We start from the raw sequence: 21,127 nt of genomic DNA, 5'->3' as shown, positions 1-21,127 counted from the left end.
TTCAAACCTGGGGAAATGAAAGACGCATTATTCCGCCGCATTTGGGGGAGTCTTCGAATTTGGACAGGCTTTGCCGCGTCGCTGTAACGTAATCGGCCTACAAATGCAGCCTCCGAAGGATGCAGCCATTAAATTTGGACACAGCTATGAAACCGGACACTAGCGCTGGGCCATTTCATACCGTTCACAGTAATAGTATAATGTTGGGCAACGATAAGAAAATGAAATATTGCGATAGAATATGGGTAAAACGCGCATGCACAGTGCCTTTGTTTTCATACGCACATGGCAGAAAAATCATGGCGGTGACAGAGAATGAGAAGAGCGAAAGCGGATCATTGAATGAAACAGATGAACCAGAACTGGTTTGTAAAAATGCTGCAGCTTCAGTGGTGTGGAACTGGTTTGGCTTTTGTCCGTCAGATACACAACAAAGCACTATTTTTGGTAGAGCATGCTAGCGGGCCGTCGTTATTATCGTGTTGTTTGGAAAATACGGCGCACTTAAAATCAATCCTTTGATTTTTCTGAAAGTCGACAGAGCCCCTTATAATCCCGTGTGCCTTATGTATGAACTCTGGTTGTGTTTACTGACCTCGAAACGATTTTATGTACACGGCGCTCGAAAATCTGTCAAATGTTTCAGTACGACTTTGCTAAGCTACGAAGCCGCACCGCTTGATGGATTGTCGGAGCATTACGGCTATCGCAGGCAGGAGCCTCGCAGAGTGATATGTACTGTGCTTCAACATAATATTACCGTATTGTGTGTGTATAACCTCTTTTTAAGTGTTGTGGATATTATACATGGTTATGCTGAGGATATGTCGGCCAATTTCCACTGGAAATGCCTTTTGGTTAAACTGTCAGCAAAGAATTTGCACTGTTACGTTTTTATATAACTTTAATGCACATAAAATAAAAAACAGCTGCTTGTTTAAGAGAAAATACATTGATGGTTTTTTGCACTAATAAAGTTGAGGAGTTGTAAAGTATTTTGTCTCGTGTCAATTATATCGTCAGTTATATCGTTATCGCAAATTTTCAAATGTATATCGTGATAAATATTTTTGGTCATATCGCCCTGCTCTACCGCACACAGCTTCTTCTTCAGGGTTTGGGGTCCAGCTTGCATCTCTGGACATGCAGTGCTGCCATCTTCTGTTTCAGTCCGCTATTACACTCTTAAATCCTACTACTTATTCCTGCGTCTTTTGGGATCTTACAAAGCTTCAAACGACGTGTCGACTATTAAATTAGTCGTCGCCGATTCGTAATCGTGACTAGTCGACTAATCGTGGCAGCCTTACTTGCAGGTAAACTCAGAGAAGTCAGAAACAGTAATTATTGCTCCCGACAGCGAAATATCTGTAATCAAACAGCATCTTGGTTCTCTTGGCTCCTCTGTTCAGCCGAGCCTCAGGTACCTCAGTGTTATTTTTTTGAGTCTACCATATCCCTAGAGCAACACTCTCAACAGATAATTAGGAACGGCCTCTTTCAGCTTAAAAAAAAAAAAAAAAAAAAAAAAATTATGAACCCTGTTGTCTAAATCTGAATTGGAAATAGTTAATCATGCTTTTATTTCATTTCGCTTATTGCAACAGCCTTTTTCTTTGTTTGAGCAAAAAGAATCTTTACAGTCTCCAGTCAGTCCAGAATGCTGCTGCAAAGCTCTTAACAAAGACACGAAAAAGAGAGCACATTACACTGGTTTTATTCTCATTACACTGGTTTCCAGTACGTTTTAGAATTCAACTTTCAAAGCTCTGAGTCGTGACGCTCCTGCCTACATCTCTGACATCATCATCTCAAAGGCTAATCAAAATCAGTCTTTTAGAGCGGCGGCCCCCAAGACGTGGAATGCTTTGCCTCCATCTTTACGTTGCCTTGATTATATTCATTCTTTTAAACAAAAGCTAAAGACTCATTTATTTAGACTGGCTTTAATTAGATTTGTGCTAAATGATCGATTGTGTTATTTTTGCACATCTGTTTTATATTATTGTGAAGCACTTTGTGGTTCTTATCCTGTGAAGAATGCTATATAAATCATTACTATTATTAATTATTATTATTATCATTATTATATGTGACACTCATTCTGTCAGGCCCTTAAACAAGCCCACCACAAAGAACCTGAAGGATCTCTAGCTGAGTCTAAGCAATTTAGATGTTGTTATAACAGAGAGCAGAAAGAAGTATGGAAAATCATTGTACTAAATTTCCTGAAGACTGCAGCAGCTTCTGGTAGAGCATGCAGCTACTTTATTGAGGGACTAATAAAATTATATTTGGCTCATTTCAAGTCATCACATCGAAATAAAAACTTTATGGGCCAAAGTTTGGGTATAGACAATGATTGTACCAAAGCAGTTGTTCCCTCACAGCAAGAAGGTTCCGAGTTTGAATCCACCACTGAATCTGTGTGGGTTCTTTCCAGGTACTCCAGCTCCTCCCACAGTCCTGAGATGTGCACCTTAAGGCCCTTCACATGCACTGTGCTCACCGCTAACTAGAGCGAAGGACCCAAAATCATCATTTATTGGATGAAGGTGTACAATTTCTCAGTTTAAACATTTGTCATGTTATTTGTTTTGTTGTGAATAAAAAAAAATGGCTCATGTGATTTCAAAGTGTTTCAAATTAAAAGAAAGTCCCAACTTTTCTGGAATTTGTATTCATTTTTAATAAACTCTGGCTCTCTCTTTTGTTTTGGGTTTCTCCCCTCACCCCCAGCCGGTTGTGGCAGATACCTGCCCCTCCCTGAGCCTAGTTCTGCCAGAATTTTCTTCCTGTTCAAACAGTGTTCTTCCTTCCCACTGTTGCCAAGTGCTTGCTTAAAAGGTGTTCTTTAACTGTTGGGTCTTTTCTCTGTATTATTGTAGGGTCTTTACTAGGGGTGCAACGATACACAAAATTCACGGTTCGGTTCGATACTTTGGTGTCACGGTTCGATATTTTTTCGATACAAAAAAAATGTTCATGCCTTTTTAATTTGTCATTTATTAAAATTATAAATATATATTTTAACTCAAAAGTACAGTTTTTAAATTTAACCCTAACCCTTGTGCGTGTTTTTTATTTTGACAGCGAATGCGCACCTGCGGACCACTTATGTGCAGCCCTGGTTATTTAGCTCGTCATATTGCAGCCACAGAAATTATTTTGTCCATGAAACCATAAAGCTGCACTTTCTTTTTGCCTTATAGTCTGATTTGTCATAACTTCTCCGTTTTGTGGTAAGTTTTTCTTTGGCTGTCACTTCTTCACCCTGACCTGTCTTATTTGGCTCAGCAGAACTAAAATATATATCGTGCTGCTTTTACACACGCACTCACATAAGCTCAGTGATTCTCTGCGCGATCAACCTCTCACATGTTTAAGCTTGCTGCGGGAGATTTCACTTGTCATGTTTGCATAGTAAGCTAACAATTAATAAGACGATGTCAGAGGAATTGGTGCACAAATTATCATCACTCACAGATCAGTGCTGTCGCTTTCTATACACAGTTCGCACGATTGCAAAGTGAAAGCAAAAAAACAAGCGCAAATTCAAACGCGATTGCAATATGTCACATATTGACAGTGGCTCACCGATGCCAATGACATAATTACCCAGCTACATTTCTGAAAGAATGCAAAAGCATTGACATATATTTTTCTTCCTACAATAGCCCGACGGGCAGGGAAGAGATAGATTTTGGTAAACCGACTGAAAAAAAATCGCTAGCCCCGGGACGTCGGGCTAGCGATATTGCGAGCCCTGTATCTGATTGAGGAATCACTCATCTTTGTAAAGGAGTGTTTATTACAGAGAAATGTCTCTTTCCAAAATAAAAGCTATACTATCCGCTTCTTCTGGGCTATATTCTCAGCAGCATATTAAACATATAAGGAGAATCATGTGCTAACAGCTGTCTAAATGACTCGTTAGTAGTTAGTAGCATGCTTGCTTGTTTTTTTTCTGCTTCCACTTGTCTTTGCACTAGGATGATGTTGGCGTAAATGTGCAGTCATATTCGTTGTGTTCCCACTAGTGCTTTCAGGTTAATCTAGTTGAAATGACCTTAACGCCACAACACGGCAAATCTCCGTTAACGAGCTACCGCCGATCGCCCCGTGCATGGGGCTAGACGGCCAACACGTTAACGAGCTAACTGCGCTAACACACTAGTTCCCACCCATGTAATTGAGCATTGCGTGGCACATCCAACATACTGTTTTACTTTAGTCCATGACTCGCTTACCTTCAGGGTCATATGTCACATGAAAACCAAAATAATTCCAAACGCCAGATATGAATGAGGGTGGGGGAGGTTCAATTTGCCATGTAAGGAGAGCTTAACTTCTGTCTCGCTAGCTTGCCCTGCGCTCTTCCTTCTGACAAATCTGCGTTCGACTACTCCGCCTAGGCTGCACTGTCGAGCCTAGGCGGAGTAGTCGAACGCAGATTCACTGAGCGCTCAACACAGACAGCATCGTCAGAAGGAAAGTTGATAAAATAAATTACAAATGTTGTATTGTTCGATACATATGCGTACCGAACCGAAAGCACTGTATCGAACGGTTCAATATCGATACGAATATCGTTGCACCCCTAGTCTTTACAATATAAAGTGCCTTGACGCAACTGCACAATATAAATTAAATTCCACTGAATTGAATTAAACTGAAAAAAGATAAATTTAATAAAATAGCCCATTCACCCCCCTTAAGTACCTGAAATTTTCTCTTACCATAGAAATGAATCAGGATCTATAATTTGTGAAAGATGCATCAAAAATCAAAAGTCTGAGTAAAAATTATTTTTAAAAAAACAAAACTAAAACCAAACTGTCCTGTACAAACTTAATATGATTAAAAGTGCAAAAAACAATTAGTGAATATCTGAATGGTGTATAGTTGTGGTAAATGGACGGATTCTTATATAGTGATTTTCTATTCTCCCGGAGCGCTTTATACTACATGCCACATTCACACAAGCACTCCCTTTTATGCTTTTAATTGTTTATTAACTAAAATTCAAACAACATTGTTCAATCCCTGGGGAGCCAGGGATCAAACCACTAACCTTCCGATCAGTAGATGACCTGCTCTACCTCCCGAGCTACAGCCACCCCAGTTGTGTTACACAATGATGCAACAATAGATACTTAGAATTTCACATCAAAGTTTTCTAAGTCACAAAAATCGATCGGGGGCGATCGTGACTCAAGAGTTGGGAGTTCGCCTTGTAATCGGTAGGTTGCCGGTTCGAGCCTCGGCTCGGACAGTCTCGGTCGTTGTGTCCTTGGGCAAGACACTTCACCTACTGGTGTTGGCCAGAGGGGCCGATGGCGCGATATGGCAGCCTCGCTTCTGTCAGTCTACCCCAGGGCAGCTGTGGCTACAACTGTAGCTGCCTCCACTAGTGTGTGAATGTGTGTGTGAATGGGTGGATGACTGGGTGCGTAAAGCGCTTTGGGGTCCCTAGGCGGGACTAGTAAAAAAGCGCTATACAGGCCATTTACCATTTACAAAAATGAACAAAATGCTATTTTAACTCTTATAACTTGGAAAACATGTGTATACTTTTCATATTCAAGGCCCACGTTTTGGACGTGCACATTGCCCTGCAGCAGTCTTACAACTGTACTAACTGATATTAAAAACGTAACAATCTAGCATATTCATGGATTATTCAAATTCTTGCACTATTACTACTAATCCCTTTTTCATTGCTCTTAATTGTTTGACATTTCTTTTTACGACAATAAATTATTCCCGTACCTTTAAATGTTTTGATCTTTTAAACTGTAACTTCAGATTCAGACGCAGACTCCTACAGGGCAGTAGGTCTAAACAAAATTATTTTTTCTCTGTTGTAATTTCTCAGTCATTTAATTTTCACACTTTTCCATGTGTGGAAAAAAGGTCTGAACGTGGATGGTTGGGTTGAAAATGATTTTTTTTTTTTTAAATGTGATGATTTAAATACAATGAGGGAAGCTTCACTCTGGCCTTCTTTAGTTCTAGCAGTATAAATGTGACCCTAGCCCACAGTAATCAAGACTTAACTCACTTTCTTGGCCCGGCTCGTGTCCAAACAGCTGGGAGACGTGAGGAGGCTGCTGGAGCGGTGGCTGCAGCATAGCTGTCTGCTGCTGCTGCACGGCCTGCTGGTTCTGATGCTGGTTCTGCAAATGCTGCTTTTGTTGCATCTGATGGTGCTGTTGCATGAAGTGCTGCTGCTGCTGTTGTAGATGCTGTTGGTGCATCTGCTGTTGATTCTGCTGTAACATCTGCATTCTTTGCTGCTGCTGCAACTGCTGCAGCTGTTGTTGCAGCAGCTGTTGCTGCTGCAACTGCTGTAGTCCAGGCCGTAAGGGCTGCTGAGGTCGCAGCTGCTGCTGGGAGAACACATGCTGCTGCTGTTGCTGGGAAAACATCTGCTGTTGGTGCATTTGTTGCTGCTGCTGCTGTTGTAGGAACTGCTGCTGCTGTAGAGGCAACTGTGGGAACCCTTGTTGCTGAGCAGCCTGTGGCTGTTGTTGTTGGTGGTGTTGTAGCTGCATCATCTGTTGTTGCTGCTGCTGAAGGTGCATCATGGGGTGCTGTGGTTGCTGTGATAACTGCTGATGTTGCTGAGTGGCCTGGTTTGACTGCTGCTGTTGTAGTAATTGCTGCTGCTCGGCTGTCAGGGGCTGACTGGTCAGTTTGGCCTGATTGAAGAGAAGAACATTGGTGCTGTTCAGGGTCTGAGCATGACTCTGATTCGTCTGCTGCTCCAGTGGCTTTGTTTGATTAGCAGGCTGGATAATCTACAAAAGAGATGATCAAATGAAATGAGAAAAGGAGAATTTGCTGGGGGAACAGCAGATTGAGGATGTTTTCAAAAGGAAAAGCCATGAGGAGCACATCTGGAAACATGCCCGCTGTAAGAAACAACCCAAGGAGCATGAGCCCCTAGTGTCAGGTTGTCTAGAGTCAGACTTTCCACACAACTTTGTGTTCTCCAGAAGCCTGTCATTCACTGACAGTCTCTTGGACAAACTGGTGACTGTGTTTGTCTGACGCAGATCAAAACATTTATTTCAATTTTATTTAAACAATGCCAAATCACAACAGCAGTCACCTCCAGAAAAATGAGGTGAAGTACCTTCATCTTGGCTGACCTGCTTGCTGCTTATCTGAGACAGCTCAGAGCTCCTATTGTTCCTGTGTCTTTATGGTTTGTTTAGTCCCAAAACGTATTTCCAAAAATCTTGTTTATTTTTATTCTCCGATTTAAATACAGTTGTATGAGATTAAGTCTCTTCTTTTTACTTTGTCTTGATGATAACATAACCAGTGTTGGGCAAGTTACTTTGAAAAAGTAATTATTTATAGTTACTAGTTACTTCTTCAAAAAAGTAACTAAGTTAGTAACCGAGTTACAAGATTCTAAAAGTAATTAATTACTTGAAAAGTAACTATGTTACTTTAAAAAAACCATTTTTAACCCTCTGGGGTCCAGGGTATAATCGGCCATTTTAACTACTTCTGATGTTTCCTCCACATTTCACATTTAAAAACGATTTACTTTGCCTTGTTTGGTATCATTCTTTTCAGCACAACCTCACGTGTCTGAATTTACAGGTATGTTTTCATTTTGACCATACTGTATTAACACAACTGATCTAAAAATCAGACAAAAAACATAAAATCCAAGTAGAAAAAGTTATTTTTACTGTAACAACCACAAACTTGTTTAATGATATTTCATAACTTTAAATGCAAAAATATAAATTGTCAATTTTAAAATCCTTTGCACAAGTTTTGTAAACGAAGTTATTTGTAGCCATTTACCTTTTTTTAATGACCATTTCAAACTATTTACAGAACAATCAGCTGTTCTGCATTCAATAAGATGCCACACAAATTATTTGTGCCACTACAATAATTTCTGTCCACTATAAAGGAGAACATCACAGCCTGATACCTGCAGGTAGGGCTGGGCTATATCATACCGTTCACAGTAATGCCGCTATAATGTTGGAGAATGAGAAGAGCGAAAGCGGATCGTTGAATGAAACGGATGAACCAGAACTGGTTTGTAAAAATGCTGCAGCTTCACTGGTGTGGAACTGGTTTAGCTTTCGTCCGTCAGATACACAACAAAGCACTATTTTTGGTAGAGCATGCTAGCGGGCCGTCGTTATTATCGTGTTGTTTGGAAAATACAGCACACTTAAAATCAATCCTTTGATTTTTCTGAAAGTCGACAGTGCCCCTTATAATCCCGTGTGCCTTATGTATGAACTGTGGTTGTGTTTACTGACCTCGAAACAATTTTATGTACACAGCGCTCGAAAATCTGTCAAATGTTTCAGTACGACTTTGCTGAGCTACGAAGCCGCACCGCTTGATGGATTGTCGGAGCATTACGGCTATCGTAGGCAGGAGTCTCGCGGAGTGATACGTACTGTGCTTCAACATAATATTACCGTACTGTGTGTGTATAACCTCTTTTTAAGTGTTGTGGATATTCTACATGGTTATGCTGAGGATATGTCGGCCAGTTTCCATTGGAAATGCCTTTTGGTTAAACTGTCAGCGAGGAGTTTGCACTGTTAAAGTTTATATAACTTTAATGCACATAAAAAACAGCTGCTTGTTTTTGCACTAATAAAGTTGTGGAGTTGTAAAGTATTTTGTCTCGTGTCAATTATATCGTCAGTTATATCGTTATCGCAAATTTTCAAATGTATATCGTGATAAATATTTTTGGTCGTATCGCCCTGCTCTACCTTGTGGATGGATTTTCTCAGTTGTTCTCCTGACTGAAGTTTGTTCCGTTTACAGCATCCTGCCATGCGATTGCATTTGTCCCGAACTTTCAGGAACTCTCATGCTAACTTTTATTTAGTGGAAAAAAGTTAGTGTTCACCCTCCAGCTAACATAGCTGTGTCACTAGCGATCACGTAGCACATCATTATATACCAGCTAGCCAAACTTCAGTAACCCTACAAATGTCCCTGCTGTTTACTTTCCTGTCTTCACTTATGTCGGAAATGATAGCAGAGCTGTACGTCTTAACTTGTTTCATAAATCCCTCAGTCAGAACATGGTATATTATATTTAGATGCAAACTAGCGAGCTAACTTCCTGCTAACTTCTAACTCCGTTAAATTTCATAAATTCCGTTTTCATGGATGTTAAACCTAATTGTTACACCTGGTAGAGCAGAACGCTGATCATTTTATTAAAGATGAAAGACTTTAGACAGTTTTTAACTGTCAGTGATGCCGCAGTGATCGTTGGACTTACGGACCTGCAGCAGAGTTTGGGCCCAGGCACGGCTAATGACGTCAGATTTAAAGACCGGATTGTTTATCATGACCCTGGTTTTACGTGGCCTATCAACACAATTTAAAAACTGGTATATATCACCTTGTTGCTTTGTCATCTTGAAGTGGTCATGTGATTGGCTTACCACGACTACTTTATTCTTCCTCAGTCAAACAGCAGCACTCCTGCCATTGTTTTGCCCCCTGAGCTCCAGGTGTTGTGCCAAAAAGTTATTGTTGCCCGCGGGAGCGCGCAGCTGCTTTAAAGCTGTAGCGCCCAGATTACTTACAGCTACTTCCGTGCAACTGATATAAGGTGCCGTAAGCTGAACACAGCTTCAACTGTCCGTTGAAAAACAGTAACGCGACCGCATTTTCTTGTTAGTAATGGTAACGGCGTTGTAACGATAGAAATAGTAATTAGTTAGATTACTCGTTACTGAAAAAAGTAATGCCGTTATTCCCATCACTGAACATAACTATTTATACATGTACATGATATGATTACAGCCTCTACATAAAAAGACTTTGTCACCATCCCCCAATGGTATGTAAGCCTTATGTCACTGTAACATATTTCAAACCAAATATCACAAGTGCAGCTGAAGATCTGAATAAAAAACTAATAAAGCGGGATTTATAGTCCAGCAGAGGTTGAGTTTATAGTCTGCTCTGCTGCAGTCAGCCCATCTGTCTGCAGAGAGCTCTGCTGTCTTTGGAGGCAGTGTACAATACATGCATTCCAGTCTGTGGACAACTCTTGCTTGCGCTGTAGTTAGTCTGTCAGCCAGCCACAAAGAACAGTGAAAATCCAAAGAGTAGAAGTGAAACTGAATGTTAGAAAAAAGAAAAGAAATTTGTCACTGCAGCCTAACTGTGCGCTTCATGCTTGATTTTTTTTTAATGTTTTTTAACACTGCATGCTCCCAACTGTTCTGCCCATTCAAGACCTGAAGTCTTTATTGGATCATAAGGTGATTGCGGGGCACATAGAAGAAGCTGCCTTTCCACTGATTTCTACACCAGTGATTCTCAACGGGTGGGTTGCAACCCAAAAGTGTGTTTTTTTTGTATTGTCATACTGTGATATTATGATCTACCATCTCAGATTCAAACCGCACAATATTTTCATTCACCAAATTTCAGAATCTGAAAATTTGGGTCACGGCTTATTGTTAAGAGGTGATGGTGATGCGTCCTGAAGCCAGACAAGTTGAGAACAATTGGATTTGGAAGCCAAGTTGAACTTATACATACAGAATTTGGTCAGAAGCGTGTTACCCGTATTGGCCACTAGTAAAAATGCCTACAGCCAGCTTAGAACCCCCGTTAACCTAATGAGCATGTCGATTAGAAGACGTACCCAGAGAGAACCCACACAGGCTCTTCTTCTGATTTTTGTTTCCGTCTGTATTTTAATGTAGTGCTACTCATTCGGACTACATCCAGCAAACTTCGAGCTACGCGGGCAGGAACAGCTGTGACTGGATATGCTATATGCAGCTGTGTTGTTGGGATTTAGGGAGTGCTAGATTTGCTTCTCATTCTATTTGATAGAACATTCATTTTTTTGTATCGGTTGATCAGATTAACCGTGGGAAGTCAAAATCACGATTGAGATTCAAATGTGAGTTGACGTGTGCAGTCTCATGGAGCATCCATCCACTCAGCATAACTCACCACCCAAGACACAGTGAATATCTCAATGAAATCTTCTACGCACCCTGTGCTCCCACTTTGCAGTACTATCCGAATATTCCATCTATGCTGTTCTAACAACTGTACAACTCTTAAGGTTTACGGCCCTGTCTGTAATAGCTACTGCCCGCTCTCTTACTTTCTTCAACAGCATGTGTGTCACTGTCGCAGTGCAAAAGTAATGATTGAAAATGTGAAACAGAACCAATAAACACAGAAAACAAATAACCACTCAAAGCACACTCCTTTAGCATTGTTTCCTTTCTAGCCAATGTGAGAGTGCTGGTGCTCAGTGGAAGCAGGCTGTGTTTCTTACATGAACGCTGGCTGCTCGATTGGCAGGCTGCATGTCGGAGTTGTTGGTGATGTTGCGGAGCGTTCTAACAGCCGGGCTCCATCCTGACATGCTCTCTGGAACAGATACACCTGAAGAGGCGAGAGAAGTAGCATCTTCATCATATTGCATCAGGAGTAACAAAACAGAAATCATACAATTTAATACATTGTGCTCAAAGAAAAACATCATTAGAATGTTCTGGGCATTTTTCACTTTTATTGGACAGTGCAGAACTGAAGAGTAGACTGGAAAGAGAGAGAGAGTGTGTGTTTGTGTGTGTGTGTGAGAGAGAACGTACATGTAAACAAAATCTAAACAACACTGAGTTTGGCTCTGCTGGCTGCTCTCCCAGCGCACTAAGTCCTGTGAGCTCACTGTACTCACCTCAGCATCAGCGAATTTTCTATGTTTTCAGACATATATGTCTAAGTTTTATTTAGAGAAATGCTCAATGACCGACCGCAGTTTTCTTGGCTAATTCTGACTTGCAATTTCTTTCCAAGGGTGACCTGCTGAATCTCCTAGTACTTGGATGGGAGACTGCCTGGGAATACCAGGTGCAGTAAGCTTGGGCTTTTTGTAGCTCAGGAGGTAAGATAGATGATAGAAAGCGCTGAGATGGTAAAATCATAGAAAAGGTTCTTGTGTAAATGAGGCAAGTTGCGTGAGTATTTTGAGTGCTCAAGTAAAGTAGAAAAGTGATACATAAGAACCAGTCCATTTACAAACAAACAAAAAACTCAACTTTTCTTCAATGCAAAACATTATTTTCATAATAAAATAAATTCTTACACTTTAAACTGCACTCATTTATAGGACCTATTCTCAGTGAAACAACTGAATATGCAGTGCTTTGGGCAGCACCGTATACCTCTCTGCAAAAAATTTCCTGCTAATGATTGGCAACACCCGTTCACAGAATACGCACTTTTCCCCATCAACATGTGGTTGCCAGGAATCCCTGACGGGTCCAGCACAAATGGAGTTTTAGGAATCGATTCCATAGCGGCTGCCACCAGCTTCTAACCACCACTAACTGACTTGTCAGGGAAGACTGGTTTTCCCTGTGACTGGTGGTTACCAGGTCGCCACAAAGCAAATCTTTAGGCCCAAATCATTAATCGCTGCCTTGAGGAGACTGTTGTTGTGATTTGGTGTTACAAGTGAAACTGAATTAACCTGATTTATATGAGCCAGAGGTCTCTCACTTTACAGCTGTTTATGTTGGCACAAATCCAATGCTCTCTCTGTTGCGCACATGATGCATTATAGTGGCTTAACAGTGTTGCATTCATTTTTATTTCCACAAATACTTCCCATACTATCTGACATTTCTCAACACACAGTGTGCAAGAGAATCTAATGCAGGCCTGAGCAGCAAACGAAGCTTTTAAAAACCTACCTTGCTGTGCGGAGTGAGCGATGGCGGCGGCAGCGGAGCGAGCCTCTGCAGGCACGGCACCGCCACTACCGGGCACAGGAGGCACATTCGCACATAGGTTGATCAGCCCACTGCCTGTGGACGACACTGGGTCTTTGATGCCGGGTGGCCCACTCCGACGCCTGGCTGTACCGGTTGTAATAGGGGGAGCTGGGGTGACCACTTCAGCCGGCGTCCAGTTGAGGTTGGTGCCCTCCTTCTCTGTGGAAGAGTCGTCGTCTGAATCATCAAACATCCGTTCGCTGCGGCGCTCGGGTTTGCGTGGAGAGGTCGGGGAGACAGAATTCAGTCTTTTGGGTCCTGGTCGTCTGCGGGGGCTGGACTCCTCATCTGATGAGCCACCACTGGACAGCCGGGATCGCTGGGGGCTGTAGCTTCCATCAGAATGACGGTTGTATGACTCTGCTTCACTCTCCTCCTCTTCCTCTGGCTCCACATATGTGAGTCTGGGGTGATAGAGTGCCTCCTCCTTCCTGGCTTTATCTTTAAATGGTGAAGAGAGGGACAGGTTATTACAGATCTTCTGTCTGACAATGATTACTAGCAGCTCCATTATTGGTCAGAATTTATACATTATTAAAGTTGAATAAGGAAAATGAACTGATACAGGCATACACTTTATTTTTGCAACAAAAATAGTGAAAATGCCCGTTTCTCAGTAATTTAGTCCAAAACCAAAGATATTCAGTTGAACATACAATGTTAAACAGAAAAATACAGTTTGAAGAAGCTGATAATTAACAACTTGCCTTTAAAAGAACAACAACTTGATAAAACGCATCATTAGACTTCCTGCACTGATGTTACCTTTAACAGAATCTGTGATCCAGTCAGGGGTGACAATCTTGATGCCGGAGTGCTTCAGGGCACACTCAAATTTAGCCTGGAGACAAACATATATATGTATATGCAATCAAATACCATCTGTAGTGAAAATAAATAAGTGAACCTATGAAAAAGTCTGATATGACTTTGTGTCAAGAAGAAAGTAGCTGCTAACACCGTATCAGCACCGATGGCAAAGAATGAACTGTGGCAAAGAGCTAGTTTAGACTCAGCTCCATGGAGCGCACACTCACCCCTTTAGGTTCCTTCAATACTAAATGAGTGACCTTCTTGTTTAGGTTAAGCTGGCATTCTCCTCCATAAAAGGTTATGTAAGCCCACAGAGCATTGAGATCATCAGGAAGCTGCGTACAAACACAACAAACAAGCTTCACATTTTTCAGAGTGCAATAACACCAAACACACACACCTGATAGTAAGCCCTCTCTCTCTCTCTCTCTCTCTCACACACACACACACTTACTCTGGGAAGACAAGCTGTGACACCAAAGAATATCTGCCCCGATTCTGGCGAGAAGCCAGTAACTCTGTGGCGTTCTTGGTTATGGAAATAGTAAGAAAGGGAGAAGCCACTGTTATTTGACAATTTGTTATTACCAACGTGGTTACATCAGTCTGTAGGAACAGACTGAGGTTTAAAAAAAGGATTTGACCATTAACTGATGCTCACATTGATGTGAACTGTTTTTGTTTTTCAAAGGTCTAGTTATTACCCTTCAGTACCAATCAATGAATTAATATAGATTTATGTATTGGCAAACAGCAGTCTGAGCTGCGCTGGTCTGGACAGTGGAAGGATACGGTAACAGGTCTCCACATCGGACTGACAGAATGACCCAGGATGGCTGAAAAACATGAGCAGAACTGTAAGTCAAAGGCTGACGTGTCTGTAAGCTGCTGGTACAGATTCAACCAGAATGCATAAATGATCAGGCAGAAAAAATACTGCTGTATGACAACTTTATGGCAGAGGAGCTAGAGCTGTCTCAAAAGTTATGTTGTTACAGAATCAAGTGAGAAACAGAAAAACTTGGAGTAGTGAGTATGTTGTAACACAACCCTTACCTTGACAACAGGAAGGTCAAAAACCTCTCTTGACTCGCCCACCTCAGGGTTGTCCCCATCCTCTGCAATGATGTGAGTGGCCAGAGCATTGTAGGACACCTCCTTTGCTTTTCCTGCTTTTAGCAGCTGCACCACCTGGAGTACGAGCAGAGAATTCCACACTTACATCAATTTAACTAACACAGACGCTGTGGGAGCCACAAGTTCACAAAGTTATTTTGAACTAAATAGGTCAGAAGGATAAATACAAATACTGACATTCTTAATAAACTGTAGATGCTCTGAGCACAGTGTTTCCAACTAAAGTCTTGTGCAAGTATATTTTGTGATTTCTTTATCATCCATGTGAGAGTATCAGTGATTATGAAAGCTCAGTTGCTTCTAACCAGAGAGCTTTGATCTAGTGTTTCTCTGAAGGCAGGCTGCTGTTGTTGGCTTCCTCAGTGTCAGTCAGCAGTCTCAGCTCACTCTCAGTCAGACAGGTGGAAACTCCTACATCTCTGACTGCAAAGAGACTAAGTGGACACTTGGTTTTATTGTAGCTCACCTTTGTTGCTTAGCAGAACAAGTACTGCCAGCTAAGTCCAAGACCTTAAAGTCTATCCACACCAACTTTGGACAATGTCCACGTTATGAAAATTGAAGACTAATAGTCATCATTCTTTGGAGGAGGAGAACAGAGTCTGAGAGACAACTTCAAACTACCTTCACCCAGGCACCGATTCAGGGCAACCTCCAACATTTTAATGAGGAAGTCTTATTGGCAAAGGAGCATTGTTTAAGCTGACGCTTGTGGCAACTATCTGTCAGCGTGAGCACTTATCTGAGAAGGCCCATCCCTGACAAACAAAATTATGACTAGTGGATTTCAAAGGCTGTAATGCTTCAATTAAACTTTGCATCAAAGATTTGAGACATTTCATTCATATCTTGATGCCTATTTTTATCACTAGAACCATTTCCACACATTCTGATCAGGACATGATCCCTTAAGAGACAGCAGTGTCAGATCTGTTGCTGGCAGACCAAAAACCTTGCTGGTTTATGGTGTAAATGTCAGCATATTATCGTGACTGTAAATATGTACAAAAATATAATTGTTCAATGCAATCTTCAAGACTAAACCGCCGTTAAAGCCCCTTCTCTCTGTTTGAAAATTGGCCTGTCACATCCCTTAACCTGGACTGCATGAAGCACTAACAACTGATCATTTAAGAGATGAAAAAGATGAGAAGCCCTGTGCTCCACCCAAATCTAGTATTAATAATAGCATGTTTGATAATAATATTACAATTATTACCTGTGTGCCTTAACAGACAAAGACGGAGCTGGTTACTGTCATTTTTTCAGTGACTGATATAACAAAAACTGAAATACTTTTTTTTGGATCCATTTTTCATCTCTCCCACCGTGCACTACTGCATTCTAAAGGAAGACACGGCACTGTCCACCACACCTCTCTGCTCCGAATAAGTGTAACTGAGCCTTTAACCGCAGCCAGACTTCAACACGACCCACCAGCTTTTAGAATGTGAGGTTTAGCTTGGAGCAATCCCAATAAGACATCAATCCACGAGAAGACTGTAAATGATAATTGTATTGTTTGTTCTCGGTGCAGACTCAAAGCGTCTGGATAGTGCCATTTGACAAGAAGGACAGCTCTTTACCACAGGTGTTCAGTACCAACGAGTGGAATTGTGGACACATGCGCAGTAATGGGCGAATAACTGAGCAAGATGCTGACAGTCATAGGTTGATGAAAAGTAACACAATACACCGGCAGTGCAGCGTTTCACTGCTTATCAGAAGTGCCAAGCAATATTACTGAGGCTAATCGTTTAGAAAAATAATGCTAACAAGCGGCAGCAGCAAGCCTTAGCCTCACAAACCGCAAGCTAGGAGCTAGCAGCTAACATGCAAAACTCGCAGCTAGTGCTAAAGGGCTGCGTGAAAGTGCAGTTTGAAGGAGCTTCTGCACAAATTATTCAGTGAGCGAGCGTCACTTGAAAGTCTCAAGCACCGTTACGTGGCCTGACAGAGGTTAGCTAAAGACAGCTCGAATACTTAGCTACTACTTAGCTTCTCTTGCATCACCTGCTTTAGAGTCAATGACTTTAGCTAGTTAGCACAGGCTACCAACTTGGCTAAAGCTGCTAACGTCCAGAATCTCACCTTTTGGTCAATATCCCCAACCACGTAGAATTTGACATCTTTGAAAAGCTCATCGGAAACCTTGATCTCTTCTTCAGACATGACTGGCCATGAAGGTCACGGCACTGTATGATTCAAAAACAGCCAGAAGCTCAAAGTGGAAAGTGTCTGCGCTGCAGCAGCTGATTACAGAACACCGGACACACACTAGCGCCAAATCGCTTAGCGCGCCTTGGACTGCAGCATTATGTGCTTGCTGAGGGGGGTCTGTCGCAAATCAACACTAATGTATTCAGTCGCTTTGTTTTTCATAACTCTCTAAACATTGCATCGCTAAATGTAGTTTATCGTAAATATTACTGGGGTAAAAGAACCCATATAACAGAATAACGGCGACGGGAATTTACAAATATGTTTTCAAATAGACACATAACCCCCTGTGACGTAAAGGTTATTGTTTTGATCTAAACGTGTAACCAGATTATCTCAAACAGACTGAGCTGGGTTCATTTGACTTTAGGACAAATGCGATAGAATGCTTCGAAAAACGACAAACACACACAAGAAAAAGCCTGACCGTGGAAACCAGCGGTGGTGTATTCATCTAGAAGAGAACCAAATAAAAGCATTCATTTCATCCTATATTTAACACTGCCAACAGAATAATCTGTCATATCAAAAATATTGATACAAATATTATTAAATAAACACTGTTAGTGGAATTGGGGGGATTAGCACATGGAAGACCAAGAACCAGTTGGGCGATGGCACTGTCAAATCCGAGAAATCTTTTAGGAAAGAACAACTCAACCTAAAAACAGAAAATTCAGCAATGCTTTTAATCGAGGACAGACGTCCTGTTTCAGTAAGCAACATTAGTAAAATCAGAATATGTGACAGCTCCTTAAATATATGGCAGCCACATAAAAGTTTAATTTTTGTATTGGATATTTATTTATTTATGTTTTTGTTTTTTGCAGACTGTATCAAACATATCCATGATCCTATCTGTTATGGTGTTAGGCACTGTAAGATGTTCTAGTCCAATATACCCACCTCCACACACCCCAAGTCTTGCTCTTTGTGTCGTTTGAATTGTAGTTCAGCTAGACTGGTGGTATGGGCATGTGTGCGGAATCAGTCTACACGCACATATAATGATATACCATTGCAGAGATGCTGTGTTTGGAAAAGATGACATGTTCTGCCAGAAACTTTGACAAAAAAATCTTTATGTTGGTTTGTCGAGTGTTTTGGCTCCTTGTTGGTATTGCAGTGCTGACAGCGTTTTTTTCCGAGTGGTGACACAGTTTAGAGCATCCACAGTCCAAGTATTAAATGGTCTGTCTTGACAAACAGTCCATATGTTTGAGCTTCATGCCAGAAAGACTGAGTCAATTGCTGGCACAAAGCTCGCCACCTTGGAGGAGGTGGTCGGTGACAGAATGCTGGTAAGACTACTAGCAATCAAGGCTGACTCCCACCCCTCCGTAACACACTGGACAATCGGAATCCTTGAACCTTGCTGTCAGAGGGAATGTTACAGAAGGTCGTTTCTTCCTGCTGCAGACTCTTTCATTTATCCACGTACAGTCCACCTTCACTCCCACACCTCACTGTACTCTGTCACTTTTGTACACCATGGCATGTATTTGCGATCTTTTATATTTATATTTTAATTTTCTTGCCTTTTTTCAGTTTTTATTAGATAAGTACAGCGAAGACTTGACAGGAAAGTGGAGGAGAGGAAGACATGCGGCAAAGGGCCGTGGCCGGCTGCTCTCAGTCATACGGCATATGGTCACCTGCTCATCCCACTGAGCTAAACCGGTGTGTTAATATTATATATTATAATATCTCATTACCCAGTTGATCCATGTCCCCATTAAAAAAGCGGAGTAATGAATGGTTAGTCAGGCACAGCTATGGGTATATGGTCAGCAATAGTCCTGATGAGCATTAATGGATCAGACATTAAGTTTGCCCATTACTCTTCGAAATCGGTCGCAGGTACACGATATAAAAGAACAACGAAGCATAACACAAAACCATCACTTCCTGTTTGCACGCGCTGTTCTTTGTATGTAGTTTTGACTGTTTACTTTGTTTCGCGTACTGATTTTGGAATATGGCTAATGGACGATGACTATGGCTGATGTTATAACAGTTGGGTTAACACATCCACTTTGTATTGTCTCTGTCCTGTCTTTGTTTATCGTACTGTTAGCATTGTATAGTTATCATTATAGTATTGTATAGTGTTGTATAGTTAGTAATTAGTACCTGTAATCCCTTAATTTTACTGAAATTTAGCATGTTATTTATTTGTAATTCCTAGTATATCTTTTATATACTTATAAATGCACCATGGGGGGGTTTGGGGTGAAACAGCATTTCGGTACACTGTATACTGTGTATACTGCTGTATTGACAATAAAGCTCTTGAATCTTGAATCTTTCTTGTAATAATTGGGAACAACAAAGCCAGCTAGCAGTGGTTCTCTAAGGTAACACTACAAGAGTTTGATTCATTAAGGGACCAAGGGATGTGATGACCGCTGGAGTTAATGACTGCTTGACTGATTTCTGCTGCTAAACTGCAGCATGAAGAGTGCATCCATTTCCTAACACCAGAATGTATGGCCCTGTTTTGATGTAGAAGTGTCAGGCTTTTTTCTTTTTTAAAAATATAATTGTTATTGACATTTAGGAATCACTGTACAGTATCATGTGCATCAGCTTCAATAATTAGATATCCATCTACAAGTGTTTTTTTTCAACAACAAAAACATCCACACAAAAGCAGAAAAAAAGAAGAAAATAATAAGAAAAAAACATAAACACTTAGGGAGTGAGATTTAATTACCAGTAATATAAATAATATATTATCTAATGTTAACAAAGTCAGAATCTGGCCTCCGTGTTATTATGTAGTCCATCTATTTCTTCCAGTGTGATACACACAGGTCCGTCTCGTAGTTCACATCCGCTGTCATTTTCTCCATCCTGTCCATTGTGACATCCATCCACATGTTCATAGTTGGGCTCTCACATGAACGCCAGTTTTTGTGAGGGCTTTTTTGCCTGCCACCAATAAAATATTAAACAAATATTTATCGTTCTTTGTCCATCTTTCTGGCATGAGTCCAAAAAGTTTTACTTTCTAAATGTAAATAACATCCAAATATCTCTTGTTGCATGTATTCCCTTCCAATACGTTTTAATAACATGACAGTCCCAGAAATATGATAATGATTTGCATTTGTGTTTCCACATTTACTCCAGCAAACAGGAGGGTTACCTTCATAGTGAGATTTTTGGTGAGGTGTAATAAAATATTTTATCAGGCTTTTCCAACCAAATTCCCTCCAGCTCTGTGAGCGGCTACATTTCCATTGATATGTGCATATTGTTGTCCACTCTTCCTCCATTATTCCTCCCTCCATTTCCCATTTTGTTTTGATACATAGGGTCGAGTGTGATTTCATGTTTTATAACCCATTATACAGGCCGAGCTAATGTCTCTATCTGTATTTGAACTGTATGTCCTTTCAAATAAGTCCAACAGCTGTTTGCTTAATTCAGCCTTAGATTTTTATCTTTTTGCTGACAAAATGCCTCATCTGTAGGTATCTATGAAAATCCTGTTTCTAATGAATATTTTTCTTTAATCTTTTCAAAACTAAGTAATCTTCCTTCCTCCATTACCATACATAAAGCCGTTAATCCTTTATTTGTCCAATCTTTGAAGCTAGTATCCAGCGATCTAGAATCTAGTGTCAGCCTTAAAGTTTTGTAGCTTCTTCCAAAAGCGGCGGACCGACCATGACCAGTGATTCTCTGCCTTCACAGGTTTCAGACGAAAGAGCTCATCATCAGGGAGGCGTGCCGAAGGGGAGTTCTCAACTACCGGCATGTAGATCATTTCTACTTAGTTAATTTATTCATTTATTAATTTTTATTACTATTTCTTATGTTATTTTATTTGTTTTTAGTCATTTTTGTAATTAATTAATTATTTATTTATTTATTTATTTTTCATGCATTCTTCTTTACTGAGCTGCTTATGCCAATAGAGTGCGCTGTTGGTCACTTTTCTTTGCAAGGTTTCTCCACATCTTTGAGTAATGCTTCAGTGTATACTTCAGATCGGGGTGAGAGCCGAGTTAGTAGTTTTGACCTGGAAGTTGTTTGTTTCTTGGAGGAACAAATGTTGTATGGGTGAGCTGCTGCTGCGTTCTTCAGTGGGTGTCCAGTGATTGGGGTGGGGCAGGAGG

General features: G+C 40.9%; 1 protein-coding gene across 2 annotated transcripts in view; it reads right to left on the bottom strand.

The window, feature by feature from the left end:
* paxip1 (PAX interacting (with transcription-activation domain) protein 1) overlaps positions 1-17,069 on the bottom strand; it is a 28,350-nt gene extending 11,281 nt beyond the window's left edge. Inside the window, exons 1-9 of one of the 2 annotated variants that reach the window (XM_040036947.1) lie at positions 16,872-17,069; positions 14,700-14,834; positions 14,436-14,479; positions 14,098-14,161; positions 13,868-13,978; positions 13,596-13,671; positions 12,750-13,271; positions 11,327-11,436; positions 6,065-6,803 (exon numbers count right to left, since the gene is read on the bottom strand). In XM_040036947.1, the coding sequence (XP_039892881.1) occupies positions 6,065-6,803; positions 11,327-11,436; positions 12,750-13,271; positions 13,596-13,671; positions 13,868-13,978; positions 14,098-14,161; positions 14,436-14,479; positions 14,700-14,834; positions 16,872-16,952 (1,882 nt within the window). In that variant the 5' untranslated portion in view covers positions 16,953-17,069. The remainder of the gene's footprint in view (positions 1-6,064; positions 6,804-11,326; positions 11,437-12,749; positions 13,272-13,595; positions 13,672-13,867; positions 13,979-14,097; positions 14,162-14,435; positions 14,480-14,699; positions 14,835-16,871) is intronic. The other variant, XM_040036948.1, reaches the window with a different exon arrangement.
* Between the last annotated feature and the right edge of the window lie 4,058 nt (positions 17,070-21,127).

Source organism: Simochromis diagramma, unplaced genomic scaffold, assembly GCF_900408965.1.
Source record: "Simochromis diagramma unplaced genomic scaffold, fSimDia1.1 OVJJ01000630.1, whole genome shotgun sequence".
In the NCBI taxonomy this organism is placed as follows: domain Eukaryota; kingdom Metazoa; phylum Chordata; class Actinopteri; order Cichliformes; family Cichlidae; genus Simochromis; species Simochromis diagramma.
This window is presented reverse-complemented; position numbering and strand designations above follow the sequence as displayed.